Here is a 26787-nt window from a genome sequence, read left to right as displayed (position 1 = left end):
TCGCCGTCTGGTATGTCGACGTCGAGACCAGTAGAGAGCAGTTCGCCGACGTCGTAGACATCGCCTTTAAGGCACGAGTCGACGTCGAAGCAGAGGTTGAGATCGCCGTCTAAGTCTGTCTACGTCGAGGCATTTGGTATCAGTTGCGGTGAAGACTACTTCGAGAGTGAGAAGGAGATTGATGTCGAGAGATAGAAGTGGATCGACGTCGAGACCTGAGAAAAGAAGATCGAGGTCGCCGTCGAGACATTGGTCGACGTAAAGGCATGCCTCGGGCTCGAGGCATGAAAAGGCTCATTCGACATTGAAAAGGCAACCGACGTCGAGAGTCGGCGTCGAGGTCTTCGGCGTCGAGACATTCTAGATCAGCCTCTCTGACCTCTCATAGGTCTTTGTCGAGGTCGGAGCCGACGTCTAGGACATTGGCTGACCATCCAAGGTTGACGTCGAAAGACCCGACGTCGAAGGCCTTGACTAACAGATCTCAACCTGTCAGAGCCTCTCCTTATAAGGAGTCTTCTATTGTGGCACATTCTGTTTCGACGTCGAGACATTCAACGTCGAGGGACAGACAGTTGGTTCCCAGAGAGGTGCCTACACCGGCGTCTAGATCTCCGCAGTCTATTCTGAGCTCCTTTTCTTCGTCGATGGGAATACAAATTGGGCAGGTTACCCCAGAGGGCTCTCCGGTGCGTAGATCACCTCCTGCGACTATGTCTCCTAAATGGTTGGAGAGCATCCGTCATTGGAAGATGCAGCCCAATCCTGATAGCAGGCCTCTTACCTTGGAAGCTTCAAGACCACCGGCTGGTAGGTCTCCAAGACGATCTAGGTCTCCAGTAATGAGGCATTCACACTCCAGGGATCGCAGTAGGTCTCATCGGACTCCTAGGAGAAGGCACAAATCTCCTGCCTCGTCCACCTCAACGGGGTCATCTTACAGAGACTATTCCCCCACGATTTCATCAACACCACCTTCCAGGACATCTCCTGTGGATGATTTGGGGACTTTCAATGAAGTATTGTGCCGTGGGGCAAGCAGATTCAATATAACTATGGCAGTGCCTCCTGTGAAATCTTCAGTTATATTTGAAACCCTACATCATAAATCGTCGGCTAGGCCTCTTCTTCCGTTAGTGCCAGGTTTGTTAGAACCGGCGATGAAGACTTTTTTGACACCAGCTACAGTGGGCTCAGGGCCCTCTAGAATTGCGGAAAAAAAACAAGGCACCGGATCAGGATCCTCTTTTTCTGTGCACTGATCCATGACCAGATTCACTTATTGTGGCGGCTAGCCAGGAAACCCATTCGGTTACGTCCGTCTCATCTGCTCCACCAGAGAAGGACAGAAAAAACATGGACTCCTCGGGGCGGAGCATGTGTAATACGGCTGGGTCCGTCATGAGAGTGGCTAGTGCTGTGGCTTTGCTTGGTCGCTATAACCGCCTCCTATGGGACTCTAGGTCTAGGTTTGCGGAGAAGTTGCCTAAGGAGGATCAGAAGGACTTCCTTGAGATTGTGGAAGAAGGTGGGTTGCAAACCAAAGTATTAGTGCGGCGGCTCATTCTGCGGATCTAGCAGCGCATGGTTAGCCGGTCTGCACGGCTTCGCCTCACGGGCCTGAAGCCTGATGCCCAAAGAAAAATAGTCAATCTGACATTCAACGGGACAATATTATTTGGATCTCATGAGGACGATGAGATGGCCAAAATGAAAGCTGAGCTTCATACTCTGAAAGCTGTTTGCCTAGAAAAGAAGGAGTTTTGCTGTCGTTTTCGCCCCTACGACAAAAGGTATTTTCAGCAGCGTGGGCACATGTCGAACTGGTCTTCGCAGAACCAGGGCCAGTCTCAACATAAGTCGCAGTTTCAGCAACGCAGACCTGGACGAGGCGGAAACAGGCAACAGGCTGCAGTTTCATAGCAGCCACAGAAGCATTGAGATGGAACTTCCTCTAAGACTGTTGTCTACTCCGGTGGGAGGAAGCATTGCCTTGTATCTAGACGAGTGGAGAGGATTGACCAAAGACAAATGGGTTCTAAACATTGTTCAAAACGGATACCTCCTCAAGTTCAAAGGTCCCACCACCTGCTGTGACTCCAAAAGGTGTTGGTCATCAGCATTACAGTCTTTTACCAAAGGAAGTAAACAGTCTATTAAATAAAAAGGCCATAGAGAGAGTTCCACTTCCGCAAGGAAATCAAGGACTATACTCTCGCTTCTTTCTAATGAGGAAGAAGGGTCCCACTGTGGAGTACAGACCAATACTGGATTTGACGTTGCTGAACAGATTCATTCGGAAAAAGATTTCGAATGTTGGCACTCCATCAAATTTTTTGCTCACCTGCATCACCGGGACTGGATGTGCTCCATCGATCTAAAGGATGCATACTTTCATGTATCGATCTCCAAGAAACATCGCAAATTTCTGAGGTTCCGGGTGTCGGTTTGCCATTACCAATATGCAGTGCTTCCGTTCGGACTGAAGTCCGCTCCACAAACTTTCTCCAAATGCATGGCAGTGGTGGCTGCTTTCCTTCGGAAGCAAAGAATTTTTATTTATCCTTATTTGGACGATTGGCTTCTGAAAAGTTCGTCCCCATCTCTACTGGAGGAGCATCTGGCGAGGTGTCTTCAGCTTCTGCGCAGGTTGGGGCTTCATGTCAACTTCAAGAAGTCCATACTAAACCCAACGCAGAAAATTCACTACCTCGGATTCTTCTTAGACACAGAAAATGTAAACGTGTGTCCTTCGGAGGAGAGGTGGTTATCAATACGGACAAAGTGTAAAACTCTTCTGCATACCAGCTTCTCGACAGTTCACCAGGTATCGTCTCTTCTAGGGTCCATGGCATCATGCATCTTCATAGTTCCAAACGCAAGGTTGCACATGCGTCCTCTCCAGCAGTGCTTGGAAGATCAATGGATGCAGATGTCGGGGAGTTGGGAGGATCATCTGCCGGGCTCCCTCAACTCTCAGGCGGACTTCCTCAGCAGAGACTTTGTCGAGGCTCACGACTGGGTCCTCAACGACAAAGTCGTAGACCACATCTTTCAGGCATGGGGAACTCCAGACATCGACCTGTTTGCAGACGCGGGAAATGCAAAATACCCTGTCTTCGCATCCAGGTTTCCCCAGGTTGGGTCTCAAGGGAATGCCCTTTTGATAGATTGGTGTCAGAACTTACTGTACGCTTTTCCACTGACCCCGTTGATACTGACGGTGATCAACAAGATGTACAGGACTACCTCCCCGGATGATTCTTATTGCTTCAGAGTGGCCTAGCCAGTGGTGGTTTCCAGACCTCCTTCAGTTGTCAGAAGTGCCACACAGGAGACTGCTGTGTCGCCCTGATCTTCTCTCTAAGCAGGAGGGGAGAGTGCTCCATCCCAACTTGTCCTCCCTACCCCTGGCTGCATGGCTCCTGAAATCATCCAGTATGGTCACTTACTGTTGAATCCGGACTGTATGCATATCCTTAAAGAGGCAAAGCGACCTTCTACAAGGAGGTTGAATGGCTTCAAATGGAAACGCTTCTCTCTGTGGTGTGTGGACAACGGGCATGACCCATCTTGCCTTATTTGCTGCATTTGGCTAAGTCTGGCCTTCAGTTTAACTCTATTAAAGTTCATCTTGCAGCTATCACCGCTTACAGAAATTCACCTAACTAGACTTCTTTCTTTAGGATGCCGGTGGTGAAAGATTTTCTTGAAGGCCTGAGATGGTGTACCCCCCAATCAGGTCACCTTCTCCACCATGGGAGCTCAATGTGGTATTGACTTAGTTGATGGGTGCTCCTTTTGAGCCGATACATAAAGCATCTTTACAACATCTGACTTGGAAGGTTGCTTTCCTAGTGGCCATTACCTCTGCTCGCGGAGTGAGCGAAATCCAGGCCCTATGTTAGGAACCTTTCACTGTGTTTCATGCTGATAGGGTAGTACTTAAAACACATCCTGCCTTTCTACCCAAGGTCGTTTCTGACTTTCACATTAATCAGACAATTATGTTGCCGACTTTTTTCCAAATCCTACCACTTCCCCAGAAAGATCTCCCCATTCGTCTGATTTGAAGAGAGTTCTCAAGTTTTATTTGGACAGGACCAAGGCTTTCAGAAGGTCGACCGTTTGTTTATTAACTACGGTCCTATCAATACGGGGTCTTCAGCGTCCAAAAGATCTATATCTAGGTGGATTGTTTCTTGCATCATACTAGCTTATCAGTTAGCTAATAGGTCTTTGTCTGGTAGAACAAAAACCCGTTCTACAAGGGGAAAAGCTTCTACCACAGCTCTTAGGAATGTACCGATGGCAGAAATTTGTAAGGCAGCTACGTGGCGTTCAGTTCATACTTTTACACGTCGTTACTGTCTTGATTCAGACACACAGGCAGAAGCACAAATTGGGCAAGCATCACTGAGAAATGTATTTGCTCATGCTATCTGATTTTTTTTATGTGTCAATGTATTTGGTACTTTATTTTCTGCTCGCCCGCTTGGAAGGGGGTATGAGCTTGCTACTCTATTCAGTGCTTATGACTATTGATGAGTATCCCCTGGAAGAGAAGGATTAGTTACTTACCTGTAATCCAAGTTCTCTTCCAGGGGTATACTCATCAAAGTCATAAGCACCCTCCCGCCTCCCCGGGCGAGCAGTAGTATTGTGTTTTGATATATTGTTATTGTATTCTGTATGCAGGTTCCTGCAAGGTTTCATATACTGTACAATAGAACTGACCTAACTGTCACCTGTGGGGCATGATGGGAGCAGAGTCCCCCCTGGAGGCCTTAAAGGCAAAGTGTTCAGATTCTCTGAGGCCTTAAAGGCGAGGTGACCGTCTCCTTTTCTGTACAGGGGTGTTATTTGTTTATGCAGCCTACTTAGGCTAATTGCCTTTTATTACCTGTTCTTTGATCAAAATAAAAGGTTGTCTTCTGTGGAATGCATTTAAGCCTCAGGTCCTTTTCTTGCATTTGATTTTATAGATTATTTTCATTCTGCAGAAGGCATGTAATTAGGGCTTGATTAGCCTATTGGTTATGGTTAGGGCTGCATATTATTAGTTTATACATGTAAATGTGTATAATTCTTTTAGTACTATGTACTCTTTTGATATATTTTACACATATATATATGTATTAGCCTATATGTTCCGGGTTCCCGCTTATGGGCGGAGATAATTCAGTGCTTATGACTTTGATGAGTATACCCCTGGAAGAGAGCTAGGATTACAGGTAAGTAACTAATCCTACTCTGGACAAGGTTTCTTTTAACAGTAGGGAGACCCTTGGTTAGATTTGCTTGCCTCCACAGAGAACGCCCAGTGTCTGCACTACTTCTTGCTGGAGTTTCCAAGGTGGCTATTGCCCGGTGATGCCTTCGCAAGTGGAGCTCAGGCCTGCTGTATGTCTTTCCGCCCATACCACTTCTGCCCAGGATTCTGAAGAAATTCAGGAGCGACCGGGCTGAAATCATTCTTCTGGCTCTGGACTGGGTGAGGAGAGTCTGTTATTCCAGAGCTTCTGAAGATGAGCATTGATCCACTGGACAAGCAGCCCCTTCGCGTGGATCTTCTGTCGCAGCAGCAGGGGAGGGTTCTCCACCCGAACCTGCCAACTCTGCGCCTCCATGCTTGGAGATTGAGCGCCGGCAGTGATGGCTTTTGACCTTCCTCCTGAGGTTTGTAAAGTTATTCTGGTGGCCAGGCGGCCCTCCACTAAGACGGTATACGCCTACCGTTGGCAGAATTTTGTATTATACTGTACACAAGTCTATTGATTCCCCCTTTCTGCTTCTTTTCATTCTAACCCTTGCCCAACAGGCCTCTGCTTTGCGAGCTCTCAGGGGTTATCTCTCTGCTCTATCTGCCTTTTTGCGGCTGCCAGACCAACGCTCTCTTCAAGTCTCCTATTGTACAAGGATTTCTAAGATGGCTGGCTACAATGGGACCTTAATTTCTTCCTCACCTACCTGATGTGTGCCCCGTCGTAGCCTCTACAACATTGTCCCCTCCGCTGTTGACCATCAAAACAGCCTTCTTAGTGGCGATTTCATCAGCCCTGAGGGTGAGTCCGTTTCAGGAGTGATCTTGCTCACCTCCCTACCTAATGTCCTTTCCAGACAAAGTAGTGCTTCGCACCTGGACTTCTTTTTTGCCAAAAGTTGTTACCCCATTCCATCTGGGTCAATCCATCACATTGCTGACCTTCTTTGCTCCCTCGCATCTCTCTTTGGAAGAGGAGCTGTAGTGTAGTTCCTATACCTCTTATAGGCTCTGCGCATTGGAATAATATACACAATCAATCAATCAATCAATCAAACAGTGACACTTGTAAAGCGCGCTACATACCCGTAGGGTCTCAAGGCGCTGGGGGAGGGGGGGGGGGGGGGTGCCGCTACTGCTCGAACAGCCAGGTCTTCAGCTTCTTCCTGAAGGAGAGGTGGTCTTGGGTCAGGCGCAGGTCGGTCGGGAGGGAGTTCCAGGTCTTGGCGGCCAGGTAGGAGAAGGACCTTCCTCCTGTAGTCGCTCTTCGGATGCGGGGGACGGCGGCGAGGGCGTGGTTGGCTGATCGGAGGTGGCGTTTGGGAGCGTAGAAGTTGACTCGGCTGTTGAGGTAGCTCGGGCCTTGGTCGTGTAGGGCTTTGTGTGCGTGGGTGAGGAGGCGGAAGGTGATTCTTTTGTTGACGGGGAGCCAGTGAAGGTCTCTCAGATGTCCGGAGATGTGGCTGGTTCGTGGGATGTCGAGGATGAGTCTGGCTGAGGCGTTCTGGATCCGCTGGAGTCTCTTCTGGAGCTTGGCGGTGGTACCGGCGTAGAGGGCGTTGCCGTAGTCCAGTCGGCTGGTGACGAGGGCCTGGGTGACGGTCTTCCTGGTCTCGGTGGGGATCCACCAGAAGATCTTCCGTAGCATGCGTAGGATGTTGAAGCACGCCGAGGAGACGTTATTGACTTGCCTGGTCATGGAGAGGGAGGAGTCCAGGAGGAAGCCCAGGTTGCGTGCATGGTCTGTCGGTTTGGGTGCGGTGCCCAGGGCGGGAGGCCACCAGGAGTCGTCCCAGGCGGAGGGTGAGGAGCCCAGGATGAGGACCTCCGTCTTGTCCGAGTTCAGTTTCAGGCGGCTGGTCGTCATCCACTCGGCTACCTCTTTCATCCCTTCGTGCAGGTTGGATCTGGCGGCGGCGGGGTCGTTGGTCAGGGAGAGGATCAGTTGGGTGTCGTCTATAGTTTTGACACAGGACTGAAGTCAGTATCTCTTTCGAGTACATTAAACTTAATTACTTGTGTGTGCCAACTAGCTCAGAGGTCACTAGAAACTTCTCGAATGAACAAGAAGGGATTAGTCTCTGACAACCGCATAAACATGACAGCTTTGTTTCCCTTTAGAATTAGGACTCCTAACTTCTGTGAATGCCGAAATGGTAGTAAGTTTAGGATTTTGTCTTAAGTTAGTGCTGTGAATCAGGCCCATAGTTTCTACATAGAACACATGTAAGAGCAGTGTGTTTATGATCAGTATTTTCTGGGGTTTGCCAGTGCAAGTAAAGGAAAGGCAGCACGAAATAGGCCTCTGTCGAGGCAGGTGAAGACATGCAATTCCCAGGCCAAGAAGGAGCAAGTGAAGACCTTTATCGGGCACTACTGCCTTGCCAGCCAGATACAAAGAGAGTCCTTGTGCCTGCTTGAGCCTGCAGGATTTTTCAGCTTGCACCCACTCCTCCTTTTGTTCATTACTGCTTGGAAATCTGTTCTAAAGGTGAGGAAACTGCAGTTAAAAGTATCCAACAGAAGAGCAAGTTAGTTATCTTTGTTAACACTCATTTTAGTACATACTCGCCAACCGTAGATTCATCACACCATGTGCCAAGTTAGTTTTTCATTACACTATAACTCATTTTGTCACAGCTGAACCACCTCTGAGGGCACAGAAGTGAATAATATGGAAACTGACACTATTATGCATGCTCTAAAGAAGTTCAGATCCCGTCTGACACCTGAAAGTATTCTAAAGTTGAGTAATCTGTGGCTAAAAAAGAGCATCCACCAGAAACGGCGTTACTGAAGACACATAACTTGTTCATTTGGTGAATTAAAAAATCTTCTGAATCTATGAATTGAGGTCCAGGATACCAAAATATTTTTGAGGAATATTGAGCTGTTGGTTTTCATTAGTAACGAACCCTCAGCGACTTGGGTTTTATGAAGGTAAAAGTGTTTGTTGTCTATTGCTGCCATTTATTTCACTTAGTGTGTCTCTTGAGTGTTGTGCTCTGTTTCTCCTGCTGCCTTACTTGGAGTTGCAAGAGAACAGCTAAATCTAGGTAAGTGATTGAAGTGTTTTTTTCTCCACCAGAGTGAAGAAAAAAATCGTCAGATACAGGAACGCCTGGAACTGGCCGAGCAAAAACTGCAACAGACTTTAAGGAAAGCAGAGACTCTGCCAGAGGTAGAGGCAGAGCTGGCACAACGAGTGGCTGCCCTTTCAAAGGTATGTTTAAATGCCCTGTTAGTTAGAAAACCTTGCTGCACTTGTCTATGCAAACTATTTTACTTTTTTACCCTGGTCGTGTAATGTGGTGCCAGTATTTGTCTGATTACAACTCTGTATATGTGTGCTATAACTTCAGTCTTCATCCTTTCATGTTGGTTTCGTGTTGATTAGCCTTGTTCTATATTGCGATTTTAAATGGTCACAAACGTGCATCAAATGTGTCCTGCTTCATGTCTTGTGAACTGCCTGTTCATATTAATGTGTAGTCACTTAACAGAAATGGGAAAAAAACATAAATAGGTGCTTTTCTGTCTTTCTTGTGTAAATGTTAATACAGCTTTATATTCATTTCTCTTCCCTACTATGAGCTTAGAGGCGTGATAGTAACTGGGGCTTACTGCTGCTGTATTTGTTCATTCCAAGACACCGTTTGAGACTAGTAGTCCATGGTAGGTTTTCTAATAAACCTAATCCATGTAGCTGTAATAAGCTCATTTGCAATTTGAAGCAGAGATATTTACTGAATCTTGAACCTGTTTCTAAAGTCTTAGTTACAGTTCTTTCTCTCATTTTTCCTACCACTTTCTGACTGTGTAGTATGATTCTTTTATCTTCTGCTGCTAAGGAGGCTAAACAGTTGGGACATACTTCCATGCATAGGAAGGTAGAACTTGCTCTTTCGTCGCTGTAACTGCTTGGCTTCTCATTGCTTTTTACTGATGACTAACTAAGGAAAGTAGGCAAACCATAAACTCATTCATTAGCACAATGACACGCCATTTAATTCTAAACTGCCCTCTGTGCACTACACCTTGTAAGTGGGCGTTGCATTGCATATAATAAGCACCTGTCCTTCACTCCAGAGCATGCTCTCTGCTTGTTGCTTTCTCATCCGTTTTCATTGTATTTTTGTTGAACATTACAAAACGGTAAGCTGTTGTAGCACATAGACTTGCAATGAAAAATCATCGCTATGTGTGTGTCATTATGATTACTGTGTATGAACACTTTAAGGTGCCCTTTGTTTATTTATTCAGTATTCGATACTGACAATAGGGTGGTGATGTCATTAAGATGTTGGTAAGGAACCACATCCTGACCCATAGTACATCGCACTGTTTCCAGCCGGTCTTCTGACAAAATGCCCAATTTAAAATGGTAACAAAGTAGTTGTTGTTCTCTGCTTCGAATGACTGGTTTCCTTTTTGTCTCTTTTAAACCACCCAACACAACAGTGCCTATTTGTGCAAAAATCCATGAGCAAAATACGTTTAGTCCCCAAAAGAGTGAATGTGCCCCCTGGCATGTCAGACACTAAGCAAGTTCAAAATCTCTGAGAAGGGATCCGATTTGATAGTGATCGATTTTAATGCATGTCTTTGAATTGTTAGGCAGAAGAAAGGCACGGTAACATTGAAGAAAGGTTACGACAGATGGAAGCTCAACTGGAAGAAAAGAATCAGGAATTGCAAAGGGTATGTGGATTTAACCCAATATATACTATTTTGTCCTATTATAATAATTTTCTGAAGCAAAAATGTTTCAAAGACCAATCGTTACTTGTGTGTTATAAGCTATTCAACAGAAATTCTGGCAAATCAATTTGTTTCAGATCCGTTTGCAAAGATTTGGATGGGTCACTGTCCAGACATTCGGAACAGATCTTATTTATATTGTTTTGAAGAGCATACCAATGATCTGGTTTCAATAATTACGTATCCCATTTCTGATGCTATTTAAGTTGTAACAATCTTAAACCTATTTTTTCCAAACGTAGAGTCAAGACTACCGGTGAATCATAAGTCACTGTGCATTCTTCACTTTCCATACTTGTTTCTTGGTATTTTGCTAGTAGTTGATTATGAACTTGTTTTCCACATATCACTTCAGAGCACCCTTCTGCCATTGTACTCCAAAGATGAATTGCTCACACTGGCTGTGCCATTGCATACAGCAGTGAATAAACAGGAAAATCACCTACCCTCGGTCAAAAAATTGGCTCAAGTTTAGACACTTTGCTGGATCATCAGATCGAAATTAAAGAGCATGGATTTTAGCACACAGCCTTGAAGTCCCCGCCTCACTCCATGCACTGGTGTCGGCCTTCCTCTTTCTACTCGTCTAATTCCCTTTCTGTCATGCCCTCGCTTCATTGGCCCATCACTCACTCAAATTTATGCAGACACCCTCTTTCTTAGTAAACCAGTTCCTCAGCCATCGTGCCCAAGCATGGGGCTAGTTTTGCCATCAATACTTTACCTTGCTCTGGGGGCGAGCTAAAAACATGCATTGCTGCTTAACAATATTAATAGCAGGGAGGCGGCGGAACGCCAGAAAGTGAAGGCAGCGCTCTGAGCGCCCAGGCGGTAAGTGAGTAGGAGCGGAGCAGCGCAAGAGCAGCTTAGCATCCAGAAATCGAGGCCCCGGCGGGAGAGGCCTGCTGAGCCTGTGAGGCCGGGACACAATAAAACGGGCACTGTGCATGCCCCCCCCCCCACCCCCCCCCCCCATTGCTCCCGCTGAAGTACCGGAGTGTGGGCAGTGCACTTTGACATTGGACTCCAGTAGGGGGAGTGTTGTGGTGCCCTTCCCCCCTCCGAACACACGAGTAGAGGCCGAGAGGGAAACAGCGCAAGGGGGTTATCGCAGGGCTGCCACCCGGTGGGACACACTGAGAGGTCTCTTGGGCAAGTCAAGGCTCTCCTGAAAGTAGAGGGGCTCGTGGTGACCTGCTGCTGGAAACACAAACACGCCAAGGAAGAAGGGGGGTAGCTTTGGCCCCCCGCCTATAGCAGGTGTTTACCCACTATACCCCTCAACAGTGATATACCTCGTGACCCTACAAGCTTCCCAAGTCCAGCAGCGGCGGAGAGTTACCGGTGGGGAGCAAACGACAAGACACCTGCGAATTCTGGTGCGGACAGGTCCCAGGAAACCCGAGAGGCCACCAGTGAGACAGTCCTTCCACTGGGTAGATGGTGGAGACTACCGGGGCCGGGCTCGACAACAAGACCCCATTCTTCACCAGGACCCAAGGTGTCGACCCAAGCTAAACTGTCCAAATTTGCTTGGAATAAGATGGGGGACGAACAGGACACTGTGCAGGCGGAATCTCAAGATAATAGAAGCAGCCCTCCACCACAACAAGATCTCACGCTCCATGATATAATGGCAGCCATCACTGGGGTACAAACCTCCCTATAAGCCCGAATTGACTCCGTAAACGTGGAAGTGTCCTTACTCTGTGCTGATTTCTGCCAAATGTACGACAAAGTCAAGGTTCTTTGGGTCACAACGGCTGCGCTAAAGACGGATACATCCTAACTCCAGTGAGCGAGCTGCAAGATCAGCAGGCGATGATGGCAAAACAGCTGGACGACTATAAAGGGAGGGCACAGAGGAACAACGTACGCATCTTAGGCGTGCCGGAATGCGCAGAGGTGCCTGTGGTGGATCTCTACTTGGAAGAGTTCATTCTGAAGCACCTGCAACCCAAAAGGCTCTTAAGCTATTTCTCTATTGAAAGAGCACATCGGGTCCCCGGAGGGTGCCCTAAGCCGGGTGCCCCACCACGTCCATTTATCGCTCGAGTCTTCAACTATAGAGATGGGATGTAATATTGCAGACGGCACGAGCTAATCTACTGCTCAAATTGGACAATAATGTGGTCACGTTCTTCCCCGACTTCACAGCAAAGGTCCAGGCCAAATGACGTAGCTTTCTGGCCGTGAAAAAAGAGCTTTGTGAGCGGTAAGTGAAATCTGCCATGCACTTTCCAGCGAAACTGCGCATTGTATCAGGGGGGAAGCCGTGGTTCTTTTCCTCACCGGAAGACGCTTGGGACTGGTTGGAAGACTGACGCAGAGTGGAAGACCCGCGCAGGGGACGAACAGGTGGACTCCGACCAAACAACTCCGATCGGGAGAAAGCACAAGCACAGCCCACTCCCAGGTGGACATGAGAGACGGCGCACCGAGGGTCACACTGATCCACGAATTGGGGCAGGCACATACTGTTCTCAGATGAGTGGCCTATTGGTGTTGAAGAAAGGGGGGGACCATTGAATGTTGCTCATGACTGGAGGGCTACTGTAAGCCAAGAGATATACTAAATACTCTTGCATGGGTATAAAAAGCACCTCAGAGTGGAGGGGGGCACATGAGGTACGCCGGAGGGCAGATCTTGGTCACTGTATTGAGTAACACGGTGGAGTCAGACTAAGGCGAGGGACTGAGAGCTGCCAGCCTGCACCTACAAACATTCAGGGGTGGGGGGGGGGAGAGATACTCAGCCTAGTTTGGGTGTGGGTAGTTTTAAATCCACTGGCAGGAGGGCAGGGAGGGGTGGCCGTTTGGGAGGAGGGGTTTGTTGAGTTATGATTGCTTGAATATGTAATCCACAAATCCAGTTCTGTTGTATTGCATTCCTACCACTGAAAGCAACCATACAGGGAAGTTAGATGTAACTTGTGTTGCTATCTGTGTGCATCTGTTCAGGCCAATATGTGCATGGGGGTCACACCTCCGTATTGTAAATACCATGCTATGGAGAGTTACAAGGAACTCTGGTCCAGGGGCATTGCCATCAGATGACAGATGAACCAGAGGAGGCTAGGTTCCGAGCGAAACTAAAAACATTTCTCTATACTAAATAACGGCCCGCGCAGTTTTCTGTGTCCCCTGCTATCTGCCTCTCCCACTTTCAGCGCGTGGACACGCCGGTGTGCGTAATCGCAGCGCTCTACAAATATCCCAATAATAATAATAATAATAATAATGACGGGGCTAGTATGGAAACGTCACCCTCTGTGTTGACCTGGAATGTGAATGGCATGGGAGTCAAAATCAAACGGGGAATAGTGCAGCAATACTTGAAACGACGGGCCACCGACCTGGTGTTATTGCAAGAGACTCTCATGGTTGGGGTTACAAATTACTGATACAGGCTGACTACACCTTAGAATCACGTGGGATGGGAACCGTGGTAAAAAAGAACCTTGGACTCGCATCGACGTGCACATGGTCAGACCCCAGTGCAGGTTTGCAGTCCTGGCGGCGCAATGGGAGGAAAGGACGATTAATGTGGTTTCGGTGTACCTCCCGCCGGCACTGGGTGGGGGTAGGGGGGCAGAGGGTGGGGCGGGCCTTGGGGGGAGGCTGGTCGACCTGGGGAGGATACTAGCTGACTTTCCCATCGGCAACCTGATACTGTGGGGGGGGGGACTTTAAAATGACCATTTATGATCGGAGGGATAGATCTCCCCAGCGACCACAGTCCCGACCCCATACACACATGGAAGAATTCACTTCAGCCATGGGTCTCACTGACGTGTGGCGTACACTCCAACCCGAAGGCATACAATATACTTATTACTCCAACGATCACAAGAGTTCCTCCCGCATTGACTATTTCTCAACACATTCTGCATCCCTTTGTCTCTTACGCAAACCCCACGCTCTACCAAGAGACATATCTGATCACTCCCCGGTAAGGGTGGAATTCACGAATTTTGATAGTCAGTCGAGGGTCCCGATAGTTCCCAGCCCCTGTTTATTGACAATTCCTGATATCCAGGAGGAACTACTCACCCAGACTACCAACTACTTCAAAGAAAATGTGGGAGCTGTGGAATCGGCGCAGATAGTATGGGAGGCCTTTAAGGTAGCGGTCATAGGTCATGCCCTGGCCCTTGAGATAGGATATACTAGAAAAAGGCAACAGCAAATAGCCCACTTAGAAGGCGAACTCCAAGTCTTAGAAAACAATAGCATCAATACCCCCTCAAAGGAGGCCAGGCACCGCCTGACGCTCAAACAAAAGGAGTATAGGATCCTGGTGAATGTACAAATGAAGGCCACACTTCTCCATATTAAACATAAGCTTTATGAATTTGGAGACCGGGCGTGTAAACTGCTAGCCTGGTTGGAGAGATGGGAGCAGGGTAAGAGATGGGTGCCTCGGTTCACACTCAAGGATGGGTCACACATTACCCACCCAAAAGACATAGCGGTAGCATTTGTGTACCACCTGGAACAAATATACAGCTGATCCACCACATACACAGAGGCGGACTACCTGTTGCTCCTCTCGGACAGTGATTTGCCAACGCTTTCTGATAGTGAAAGAGAGACCTTAGACGAGGATCTGACAGACCTCGAAATCTAGCAGGCCATGAGCAAAATTGAATCGGTAAAAGCAATGGGGCCCAATGGGATCCCTATAGAATCCCTGAAAGTGGTTACTACCCAGACCGCGCCTCATCTTCGGGCCATGTATGATGAGAGCTATGAGAAGGGGATCCTACCAGAAGATCAGCTATTAGCATCTATCGTTATGATCCGAAAGCCGGAGAAACCCGCTTACAGTTGTGGATCCTTTCGCCCTATTTCCCTGATCTACGCGGAAGCAAAGATCCTAGTGAAAGTACTGGCATTACGCTTGCTCACGGTTATTTCATTGTTAGTCCACCCAGATCAACTGGCTTTATGCCAGGGAGTACGACTCTCAATATCCGTTGCCTTCACAATGTGCTCCCACGCTGTGAGTGTATTGAGGAAGACTCAGTGGTCCTATCCCTTGATGCCTCCATGGCGTTCGATTCCATTGAATGGCCATATTTATTCGAGGTACTGAGACGTATGGGCTTTGGTCCGAAATTCATGGGCTGGGTGAAGCTGCTATATACAGATATTCATGGGCAAGTTCGAGTAAATAACTACACGTCTCGAATCTTCTAACTGAAAAGAGGCACCAGACAGGAGTGTCCTCTATCACCCCTGATCTTCTCCTTAATGTTAGAGCCGCTAGCATCCTGGGTCAGACGAGACGTCATGCTGAGAGGGTAAAAGTGAGCGGAAGGGCATGATAACCAAAAATCGCTCTATGCTGATGACATATTGCAGTATCTCGCCTCCCCCTATAGATCCTTACATGGGGTATTAAATATATTCACAAACTTCTGAAAATATTTCAGGTATGCTATAAATTGGAGCAAGTCAATACTGTTTGTTCTTAGGGGTCAGGTTCCGATGCTCCACCCAGGATGCAAGGTAGAGGTGACCACGGAGGGTTTTCGATACCTCGCTGTGTTTAACACCCCAGTCTCTCAAACTATATGATCGAAATTTGGCTGCTCCTTTTGCCCGATTATGTGCAGATGTTCAATACTGGCTGGCCCTTCCACGATTCCTCTATATTCTTCAAAACTGTCCACACAAGATCCCGGATGCATACTTTTGAGGGGTGGAGAGTGAAGTCTGAATGCTGCTGTGGGATGGGGGAGCCTCGCGCATAGCACTGAACAAGTTAACCATTGGGGTGGTACGACGGAGGCATTGCCCTCCCAGACATAAGACTCAACTACTGGGCTTCACAGCTGGTGGTTGTGAATCATTGGATTTACTGTTCCCCGATTGATCCAGCCTACATGTTGGAAAAATACCAAATGGGATGCGCGGGCTACTTGGGGGCACTGTATTCTAGGGCTCGGAAAGAACAATATCTCGGACCCACAGCCCACACAGTTGCCATGTGGCACCTGGCAAACTCCAGTCTTGGCTGGTAGAGTGTCCTCCCCAAAGCCACGCCATTATGGTTTACTCAAAAGCTGGGACTTTTATGTCATCAACCAGGGTTCGACAAGTGGGATACTATCAGCATCTCTACTATACAAGACCTGGTGCAGAGGGGTGCAATCCACTATACGAGACCTGGTGCAGAGGGGTGCAATCTTTAAATTAAGAGAGAAATATGACATGGCCCAAGGGGAGGTATTTAGATACCTGCAATTCCGACAAGCCATCACCACTGCTCTTCTGGATATGGCGGACTTACTATTCGTCCCCCTTGAAGGACAGACTACTAGACTGGCCGTTGCTCACCAAAGCCATATCCTTAAAATTTAAAAAAGCTATGTAACAATCTACCCGATACGTTCTATAAACTGCGGAAGAAGTGGCAGGTTGACCTCAGGTCCATTGATGATGAAGACTGGCAGGTCGCACTAATGTCCCCCCGAGAGGCCGCCATTACTCTTTGTTACCGGCTTATCCAACTTAAAATCCTACATAGATCTTATCTGACCGGACCAACCCTAGCGAGAATAGGCTCATGGACGAGTTTGCTCAGTCTTCGGGGGCTGCCAACAAGATGCTACCTACATCATACGATCTGGGAATGCCCAGGGTTACAACCATTATGGGAGGGGGCCACGGGTCATATTTGTGAAGCCCTGGGAAAGGAACTCACCCTTACGCCAAGATTGGGGCTCCTTAAAATGTGGGAACAGACTGACCTCACTGAGGTACAAAAACAAATGGCAACACTGGGAAACACTCCAGTTAAACAGGAGATTGCAAGGTAGTGGACAGACCTTCACTTAGACTATGGGTGAGAGAATATGATAATTGCATGATAGCAGAAAAAGAAGTGTGTAAAGCACAAGGGTGTCCTAAGAAATGGGACAGAAAGTGGGGCAAGTGGAACGCCTACCAGGGTGGCATCTGCGTTTCCCCGTCAGTAGAAATGGAATTGCAATGCACTGGCGAGCGACACATGATCTTGCTGTGATTGTAATTGATGTTTTCTCCCTGGGGTTGCTCATTTAATGTGTAAATAGCCAAACTGTCGACTGGATTATGTATATAAGTATGATTACAGTGAAAACAAAAGTATTTTCACCAAAAGAAAAAGGAAAAGAGACATGTGCCTAGTCCTTTTGCCCTCTGCAAACAGGTAGCTGCGCCTGGTGCGACAGTTGGTGCTGATTCATTTGAGCTACTCCACTACGCATTCACTCACAAAAGGATCTGTGAGACAAAAGCAGTAACTTACTGAGCTGCCTACGCACAATACAAATCTGTGATTTGCACGTTGTGCTTTGTAGCTGGCACATTTACCACTCTGTCCTACTTTATTTACAGCAGCATTCATGCCGTCAGGGGACATCCTCAGTTGTATCCTTACCCTTCACCAGAGGAAGACTGTACCAGGGCTCAGAGGTTTACTCTCTGTATTTTCTCATTCCCAAAAAGGATGGTTCCCTAAGACTTATTCTGGAATTCAGAGAGTTAAACTATTATATACTGTTGGAACACTTTCACATGGTGACCCTTCAACAGGTACTTCCACTTTTACAGAATGCAGATTTTATGTATACACCAGACTAAAGACCCATAATTTTCATGTACCAATTCATCCGACTCATCACAAATACCTCAGATTTGTGATAGCAGGCAAGCATTACCAATTCAAAGTACTTCCTTTCAGAGTGACTACGGCGCCTAGAGTATTTACCAAATGTCTGGCAGTAATCGCTGCTCATTTTCGGAAGACAACATATTCACATCTTCCCCTATCTAAACGACTGGCTCATCAATGCGAGCACTTACCAAAACTGTCTACAACACACACAAATCACAATAGACCTACTTCAACTAGGCTTCATGGACAATGCTTAAAAATCTCATCTGCATCAGTCACAGATGCAGTTTTACGTAGGAGACACTCTGGACCTAGTCAACGCTCTAGCTTCTCCCAATGTAGCCAGTATTCACAATATTCACGTTCAAACTACAATTTCGGTTCAACCAAGCCTTACCAGCCAATGTGTTCATGCTACTGCTGGAAATGATGGGATCTTGCATTGCAATTGTACCTCATGCAAGACTTCACATGCGTCCACTGCAAGAGTGCTTAGCACGCCAATGGAATCAGTTGCAGGGTCAATTAACTGATATAGTGTTGGTAGACAGCAGGACCCATCACTCTCTGCAGTGGTGGAATCTACAAAACTTATCAAAAGGACAGCCTTTCATCAACCCTATTCCACAGATTGTGCTCACATCAGACACATCTCTGTCCGGTTGGGGTGCTCATCTTCAAGATTTCACAATACAAGTTCTGTGGAGCGACAAACACAAAAGCCTCCACAACAACTATCTAGATCTTCTAGCAGTTTTTCTAGCACTCAAAGCTTTTCAAACTTACCCTATAGGCATAACAGTCCTAGTCCAGACAGATAACATGACAGCAATGTATTATGTGCAACAGCGGGGGCCTGGGGAGAAACACTCCAACATTTGGAATTGGGCAATCCATCACAGCAGAAAACACAAAATGCTCAAGCTTCGGCTTCAGGTTCCTACACCCACTCTCAGAGGGCAATGCCTTATGGATGAACTGGTCAAGGATATCTGCCTACGCTTACTGCCTCCCCTGCTCATTCCGTGTCTGGTATGGAATCTCAGGCAAACATCCCTCACATTAATTCTAGTAGCTTCCACATAGGCCCGTCAGTCATGGTGCACCACTCCGTTGTAGCGGTCATTAGTTCCACATCAAAAGCTACACTTCACCTCCTGAAGCCTCACACAGAACCATGGAGAAATCTAACATCCAAATCCCAAATAACTAAACATAGTGATCTGGATCCTGAAGTCAGAGTTTGGTAATTTAAATTTACCACCTGACTGTATGAATACTCTAAAGTAAACAAGTAGGCCTACCATAAGAGCTTGCTATGCAGCAAAGTAAAAAAGATGTGTTGTATACTGCAATAACAACAAAATCAATCCTTTAGATGCTTCTATACAAAACATTATCTGTTACCCTTTACACTTAAAGAAATCTGCACTAGCTTATACATCTATTCATTTGCACCTTGCAGCAATACCTGCGTATTTTCCGAACAGGCAACCTCTGTCACTATTCAGAGTTCCAAAAATCAGAGCGTTAATGGAGGTGTTGAAGAGAGTAATACCACCAAGCATTCCTCCTGCCCTAGTTTGGAATCTCAACATTGTTCTCAAAAGGCTGGTTGGTCCACCGTGTGAACAATTGCACAAGTGCCCCATGCAATTTCTCTCATGGATGCTTTCTTTCCTCATTGAGATCACATCATGAGGACAGTTGGTGACCGCAGGCATTAACCTTAGAACAACCCTTCTTTCAGCTACACAAAGACCGGTTAGTTCTATGCACAACCCTAAATTCCTTCCCAAAGTGATTTCTGCTTTTCATATAAACCAATCATTTGAGTCACCAGTCTTTTTTCCTCAGCCTGATTCTGTAGCAGAACGCGTTCTTGACACACTGGATGTTAATAGAGCTTAAGTGTAATACATTGATAGAACAAAAGATTTTTGTAAAACAACTGTTTGTTGCATTTGTTCCGCCTCACAAAGGCAATTCCATCTTTAAATCTGTTGTTAAAAAAGAATAATGCAGCTGACCACGGTTCAGCACCTCAATTTCTGAGTAAATCAAAAAAGTCCTTTGTCTGTGCAAGCACGTCCGGAGCTCGCCGCACTTTTGCTCCACTGAGAATCAGATACCCGAATTCATGAAGATAAGGACGGTGCACCAAGAAAATGAAGTAAAAAAAGCTTCCAATTTGTCCAGATATATCCTTTATTCTGTTTTCAATCTTTTTTTAAAAATTCAACCACAGCCAACGCGTTTTGTTCCATTAGGGCTCAATAGTCTCAGGTTAGGTCCAAAAAAGTCCTGGACCCAAGTGATCCAAGTCAAATAAAATCTGGTTCTCTGTAAACATGGATGAATAGGATGTAGGAGCAAAAATCCTGTTGGACAAGATAGTATCCTGTGGCCTGGGGTACCGGACCAAAATCCTCTGTATTTGACGGACAATAGTCCCCCCAAGAGTATAGTTGAATTCAAAGAGCCAATATAACCAGTAGGCAACGTAGTGTCCTGTGGCCTAAGGTATTGGCCCACAATCCTCCCTATTAAATGGGCAATATTGACCCTAAGAGTATAATAAGAATTCGACTAGCCAGTGTAGCGGCCGTCGGTCCTTATCGCGGTTTACGTGCCCTTCGCCTTCATCTTTAAATCTGCTATAGCAGTATGAATTGTTAAATGCATTCAAACATGCTTCGCCAAAGTTAAACATTTTATTCATACCCCGTAGAGCGCACTCCACTTGCAAAATAGAAGTTTCTGTGGCCTCTTTAGGTAACATTCCTCTAGCTGACCTATGTAAGGCAGCTGCATGTTCTGCACTGCACACACTTACCAATTACTATTGTGTAGAGGTGTTGGCACGACAGCAAGCTAATGTAGGCCTAGCCATACTTAAAACACTATTTCAGACAACTACAACATCTACAGGTTAGCCACCGATTTGGGAGTATATTGCTTTGTAGTCTATGCAAAGCATGTGTATCTACAGCACACATGTCTTGAACGGATAATGTTACTTACCCAATAAGCTTCTCTTCTCAGCATGTAGATCACATGCGACCACCCGCCTCCCAGGGTGCCTGTAGTAGTTGCAGTACTTCATTATACATTTATACAAATGGTCATCTCTATACTACACTTGCTTACTCCATTCGCACCCTCTTGCAGTAAAACAATCTAACAATTGGGTCAATGACCATGCACACTATCACCGAAAGTAGGAATCACCTTACCTAGTGACTCGGAAAGACTTCTTGGAAGAAAAACAACTTGCAAACATCCGGACCCAACACTAGATGGCAGGAGTATGCAAAGCATGTAAATTTACAGCTCTACATGCCAAGAACATCTGCTTACTGGGTAAGCTACATTATTCTCTTCAATCGAAACTGCTGAAACATTGTTTGGGTCCAAGGTATTCTATTTGTAAGTCATCTGTGATGATATCCTGTGGCATGAGGCTATGGGTCCTATAGTAAGCATTGTAAAGATTGTAGTGCGAAATAGGTAGTTACTGATATGGCTGAGGAATTTTGAAATCTGAAAGAAACACGTTAGCTAGAGTCAATACCTTAGACTATCCCTAGGCGTCAGGCTGGATCCGGAAAGTTTTGCGTAGCAGTACCTCTACGCGTCGGCAGGCGCTGTCTGCGGTTCCGCGTCCGTTCTCGGCGTCGTCTGCGCCAGGATGACTTAGTCGGAGCACTTAGACGCCGCCCTCGTGAGCTGACGTCGGTTATTCTTTTTTCCACGCCCACAAGAGCAGGTCCTGAGAAAGCAGTACCATAGTCACATTTTGACTTAACTTTTACGATCCTTTTTGATCACTTCTCAAGTCTTTACGACTCTCGGTGCCGGTAGGGATGCCCTGTACCGACTGCAACCGACTGATGTCTGTTATTGATCCCCACTGCCGGTGCCTTTATTGCCTTGGGGCCGACCACGACGACCGGTCGTGCCCCGATGGTCGGGCCTTGACGTTGAAGACTAGACTGGAGCGGTCCCTTAAGCGCCTCTCTAGGTCCCAGTCCAGAAGGGGGTCGAGGGACCGGTCGCAGGGCCACATTCATCGAAGCTCGGCGAGTAGTCACCATTCGTCTGGCTCGAAGTCCTCAGGTAAGAGGCACAAGAAGTTGAAGAGACTACATCGCTCGCTCTTCCGACTCAAAACCGCCAACACCCCCCCCCCCCCCCCCATTCCCCCCCCCCCCCACACCCCGACGCTAGCGCGATGCGGCCGGATCCAGCGTCGGACCGGCATCTGTCAACGCTGCATTCAACGCCGGCTGAGGAGCATTTCTTCTTTGATCCGGCTCCATCCTTTGACCCTGGATATCAGGAGATGGAGGACGAGGGGGATTGAGAGGGGTCTGAGGACCCTCTGACCCAGGAGTGTCAGTCATTTCAGGACTTGACAGACGAGCTAGGGGAAGCCAGTGGTCTTGACACTTCACCTGACAGTGGCTTTGGCTCCCCTCCTACCGTGGCTAAGGAGGAGGGGACTGCTTATAGCGTGGTGCTGACTAGGGCAGCCAGGGCCTTGGCGCTTACGCTCCCCGTCGCAACTGTGAGGTCTAACATCCTCACTGAGGTCCTTAAACCGCAGACAGGCTCTCCGGAGCCTCTACTGCCGTTTAATGAGGCTCTCATGGACGTCCTGTTGGGCACCTGGTCCAGGCACGCTACAGGTCCCCCTGTAGATAGGAACGTCGCCAGACGCCACCGTCCAGCTCCAGGCGACCCTAGCTTCCTGTCCACCCACCCCACCCCGAGAGCCTGGTTATCCAGGCTTCTATTTCCCAATCCCAATCCGCATTCCCGACTACAACCCCAGATCGGGAATCCAAAAGGTATGAACAATTTGGCAAGAAACTGTTCTCCTCCCTCAGTTGTGGGTTGCGGTCAGTCAACACCTCTTGCCTTTTGGGCCGTTATACCCACTCTCTGGGGGATACGGTTGCGGCCGTGCTGCCAGAGTGCCCGGAGGAGGCCCGGGCGAAGCTCGCTCAAGCCCTCGCGGAGGGACGAGATGCAGTGTGGTATTCCATACGATGTGGGCTGGATACCACGGACTCGCTGGGCAGGGCGATGTCAACGACGGTGGCGGTCCGCCGCCACGCCTAGCTGAGGTCCGCCAACTTCTCGGCTGATGTCCAGAACAAGCTCATGGACATTCATGCCGTTCGATGGCAGCCACCTCTTTGGTGGCAAAGCAGATCATGCGCTTGAACGCTTCAAGGACTCCAGGGCTACGGCCAAATCCTTGGGCCTCTCGGGCCAGCATCAGCAGCAGTCTGCCTTTCGCTCCTTTCGTGGCCAAGGAAGGGGTGCCCCTTCACTTTCTGCCAGCCAGGGGCTGCAGTCTAACATCCAATGCGGCGGCGGACGTGGTGACCGCCGTGGCGGTGCCAGGGGACAAAGGCGAGGCCAGTCCACATCAACCCCCGCAGCACCTGCCTCAAAGCATTCCTAGTCCGAGGTTTCAGGCCCATTCAACGCCAGTGGGGGGCAGGGTCTGCCATCACCTCCCCACTGGCGCATTATCACATCGGACAGGTGGGTGCTGCAAATCGTCCGAAGGGGCTACTCCCTCCCCTTCGAGGCGACCCCTCCAGCCATGCCACCTCAGTACCACTGTGTGTCGGGGGATCCCTTGCAACTTCTGAAAGAGGAAGTGTCGGCCCTCTTGGCCAAGGGGGCCATCGAGCGCGTTTCTGGGCCAGAAGTAGGTCGTTGTTGTTGTTCCCACTACTTTCTGGTCCCCAAGAAGGGCAAAGGGGGCCTACGCCCTATCTTGGACCTGCGTAACGTCAACGGCTTCCTCCGGTAGGAGAAGTTCAAGATGATGACTTTGGCTCAGGTCTTAGCTGCCCTAGACCCCGGAGACTGGATAGTAGCGTTCGACTTGCAGGACGCTTATTTTCACATCCCCGTCCTGCCGGCCCACTGGCGCTACCTGCGGTTCACGGTAGGCCACGAGCACTTTCAGTTCACCGTGCTCCCCTTTGGCCTTACCAGCGCCCCGCGGGTGTTCACGAAAGTGATGGCGGTGGTCACAGCTCATCTGCGCAGATTAGGGGTGTCAGTCTTCCCCCTATCTTGACGACTGCTTGTTGAAGGCGGGCTCGCCCCAGACAGTCATCAGCCACCTCCAGACAACAGCCGACCTCCTGCACTTGCTGTGTTTTTCCATCAATGTGCCGAAGTCACTCCTGTGTCCCTCTCAAAAGCTCCTCTACATCGGAGCGGTTCTGTATTCGGCGCAGTTTCGGGTTTATGAAATGAAATGAAATTAAATGAAAAATTACACTTATATAGCGCATAACCACCCGGAGGCCTCGCAGCGCTTTATCTTCCCGAACAGCGGGTTCGGGATATTCAGGCTCTGATTCCGAACTTAAAGCCTTTATCCCGGGTCTCGGTCAGGTTGACGCTGCGGCTTCTGGGGCTGATGGCCTCCTGCATCCTTCTGGTGCAACACGCCAGGTGGCGGATGCGGGCTCTGCAGTGGGACCTGAAGTTTCAGTGGATCCAGCATCAGGGCAACCTGTCCGACCACGTCCTGATCTCGGAGGGCACTGCGAGACAGTTGCAGTGGTGGCTCACGGACTGCGATTGGGTCAGCGGCAGATGCCTCCCCCGACCCCAACCGGAGCACGTAGATGTGACGGATGCATCCCTCCTGGGATGGGGGGGGCACATGGGAGAGGCGGAGATCAGGGAAGTGTGGTGCAGGTGTTCACGGACATCTCCACCGCCATGTGGTACTGCAACAAACCGGGCAGGGTGGGGTCGTGGACCCTTTGCCAGGAGGCTCTGCGCCTCTGGCAATGGCTGGAACACCAGGGCGTCACCCTGGTGGTTCAACACCTGGCAGGTTCCCTGAACGCCAGGGCGGACAAACTCAGCCGTCTGTGCCTGCTGGATCACGTATGGCGTCTGAACTCTGACGTGGCGCAAGGCCTCTTTCGGCAGTGGGGAGAGCCTTGGATAAGATCTATTCACCACAGAAGAGAACGCGCTATGTCATCAGTTCTGCACGTTGGAATTTCCAATGGGGCACTCGCTCGGAGACGCTTTTCGTCGCAAGTGGAGTTGCGGTTTGTTGTACGCCTTTCCACCTATACCACTTCTGCCCAGTGTGCTGTAGATCAGGCGCGACCGGGCCCAAGTCATCCTTGTGGCTCCGGACTGGGCACGAAGGCACTGGTATCCCGAGGTACTCAGCATGGCAGCCGATTCCCCCCCCCCCCCCCCCCCCCCCCCGATTCGTCTGCCTCTTCAGGAGGACCTTCTGTCGCAGCAGCAGGGGACGGTCCTCCACCTGAACCTGTCCAGTCTCCACCTCCATGCGTGGACATTGAGCGGCGACAGTTGAGGCCATTTGACTCTCCTCCTGAAGTCTGTGATGTGATTCTGGCAGGCAGGCGTCCCTCCACAAAATCGGTATACGCCTGCAGGTGGAATACATTTGTGGCATGGTGCACAGCAAAGGCTGTGGATCCCCTTTCTGCCTCTCTTTCAGAGGTTCTCCTCTTTCTTCTTTCTCTTACCCAGCAGGGCTCTGCTCTGGGCACTATAAAGGGCTATCTTTCTGCCATTTCGGCCTACTTAAGGCTTCCAGATCAGCCTTCTCTTTTCAAGTCCCCTGTTGTAAATAGATTCTTGTAGGGCATCACTCACATGTTTCCTCCTGTTCCTTTTGTGATGCCTCAGTGGGACTTGAACCTTGTTCTGACTTTTTTGATGTGCGCTCCTGTCGAGCCACTTCACAATTGTCCTCTTCCTCTTTTAACTTTTAAGACTGCATTCCTGGTTGCCATCACCTCTGCCAGGAGAGTGAGTGAGCTCCAGGCTCTTTCTTCTAAGCCTCCTTTCCTTTCTGTCCATCCGGATATGGTTGTTTTAAGCACACGTCCCTCTTTCCTGCCCAAGGTAGTGACAGCCTTTCACATCGGGCAGTCTATCACCTTGCCCACCTTCTTTCTGCCTCCTCATCCCTCGAAAGAGGAAGAGAGGCTCCACCGTCGGGACCCTAAACGTGCGATCTCATTTTATCTGGACCGCACACTCCAGTTCCGGGTGGATGACCAGCTCTTTGTTGGTTACATGGGTGCTAAGAAGGGACGGGCGGTGCACAAACAAACCATCATCTTGTGAATCAAGATTTTCTACTCCTTGGTGAAAAAGGAGCCTCCTGTTGGGCTGAGGACCCATTCCACTCTGGCCACGGCGGCTACTACTGCCCTGGGTCGGGCAGTCCCCTTGCAGGACATCTGTCAGGCAGCGACATGAGCCTTGTTGCACACGTTTGCAAGACACTACTGCCTGGACAGCCAAGTCCGGAGAGATGGCTTCTTTGGTCGTTCCGTCCTCCAGGACTTTCTGGTGTGATCTTGGTTCGCAGACCCACCACGGGGGTTGGTATTGCTTGGGTATCTATTCTAAGGTAAGGAATCTAACGAATGTTCAAAGAAACTAACGTGTTTCTTTGAGATGAACAAGTTACTTACCTTCGGTAACGATATATCTGTAAGAAACATTAGTAAGTAAGATTCCTTACCGCCCCACCCATCCTCCGCAATCTGCAAACCGATATCTAGGGTTAAGGTACATTCCTTCGAGGGCCCTAGTTTCATGGCACCAGTGTCGGTTTTTATCATGGCTCTGAGTTTCTGGCACGGAAAAGCTGTGTATAAGAACTGACGTCAGCGCGCGAGGGCGGCGTCTAACTGCTCAAACGTCATACCGGCGCCAACGACGACGGACGCGGAGCCGCAGACGACACCTACCGACGCGCAGAGGTACTGCTACGCACAACTTTCCGGATCCAGCCCAACGCCTGGTGGGGATATTATAAGGTAAGGAATCTAGCTAACTTATGTTTCTTACAGATATATCGTTACCAAAGGTAAGTATCTTGTTCGTCTAGAATGCTTAAAAGAATCCCTCAAATTGTCAGCATTTTTAACTTGTTCTACTTATAGACACATCTGCATCAAGACCCCCAAAATCAGTGATCGCTTGGACACTGCTCACTCATCCATGGGCTGGACCTGTGTCCAGCCCATCACCGAAGCTTGGCTCATGCCCC

The 26787-nt window shown here is 48.6% G+C and overlaps 1 protein-coding gene across 10 annotated transcripts in view; it reads left to right on the top strand.

Moving 5' to 3' along the window:
* PPFIA1 (PPFI scaffold protein A1) overlaps positions 1–26787 on the top strand; it is a 922132-nt gene that overhangs the window by 277810 nt on the left and 617535 nt on the right. For all 10 annotated transcript variants that reach the window (XM_086959570.1, XM_086959566.1, XM_086959563.1 and 7 more), the window contains exons 9-10: positions 8352–8486; positions 9881–9964. In XM_086959570.1, the coding sequence (XP_086815696.1) occupies positions 8352–8486; positions 9881–9964 (219 nt within the window). The remainder of the gene's footprint in view (positions 1–8351; positions 8487–9880; positions 9965–26787) is intronic.

This window comes from Lissotriton vulgaris, chromosome 2_2 (assembly GCF_964263255.1).
Source record: "Lissotriton vulgaris chromosome 2_2, aLisVul1.2, whole genome shotgun sequence".
NCBI lineage: Eukaryota > Metazoa > Chordata > Amphibia > Caudata > Salamandridae > Lissotriton > Lissotriton vulgaris.
This window is presented reverse-complemented; position numbering and strand designations above follow the sequence as displayed.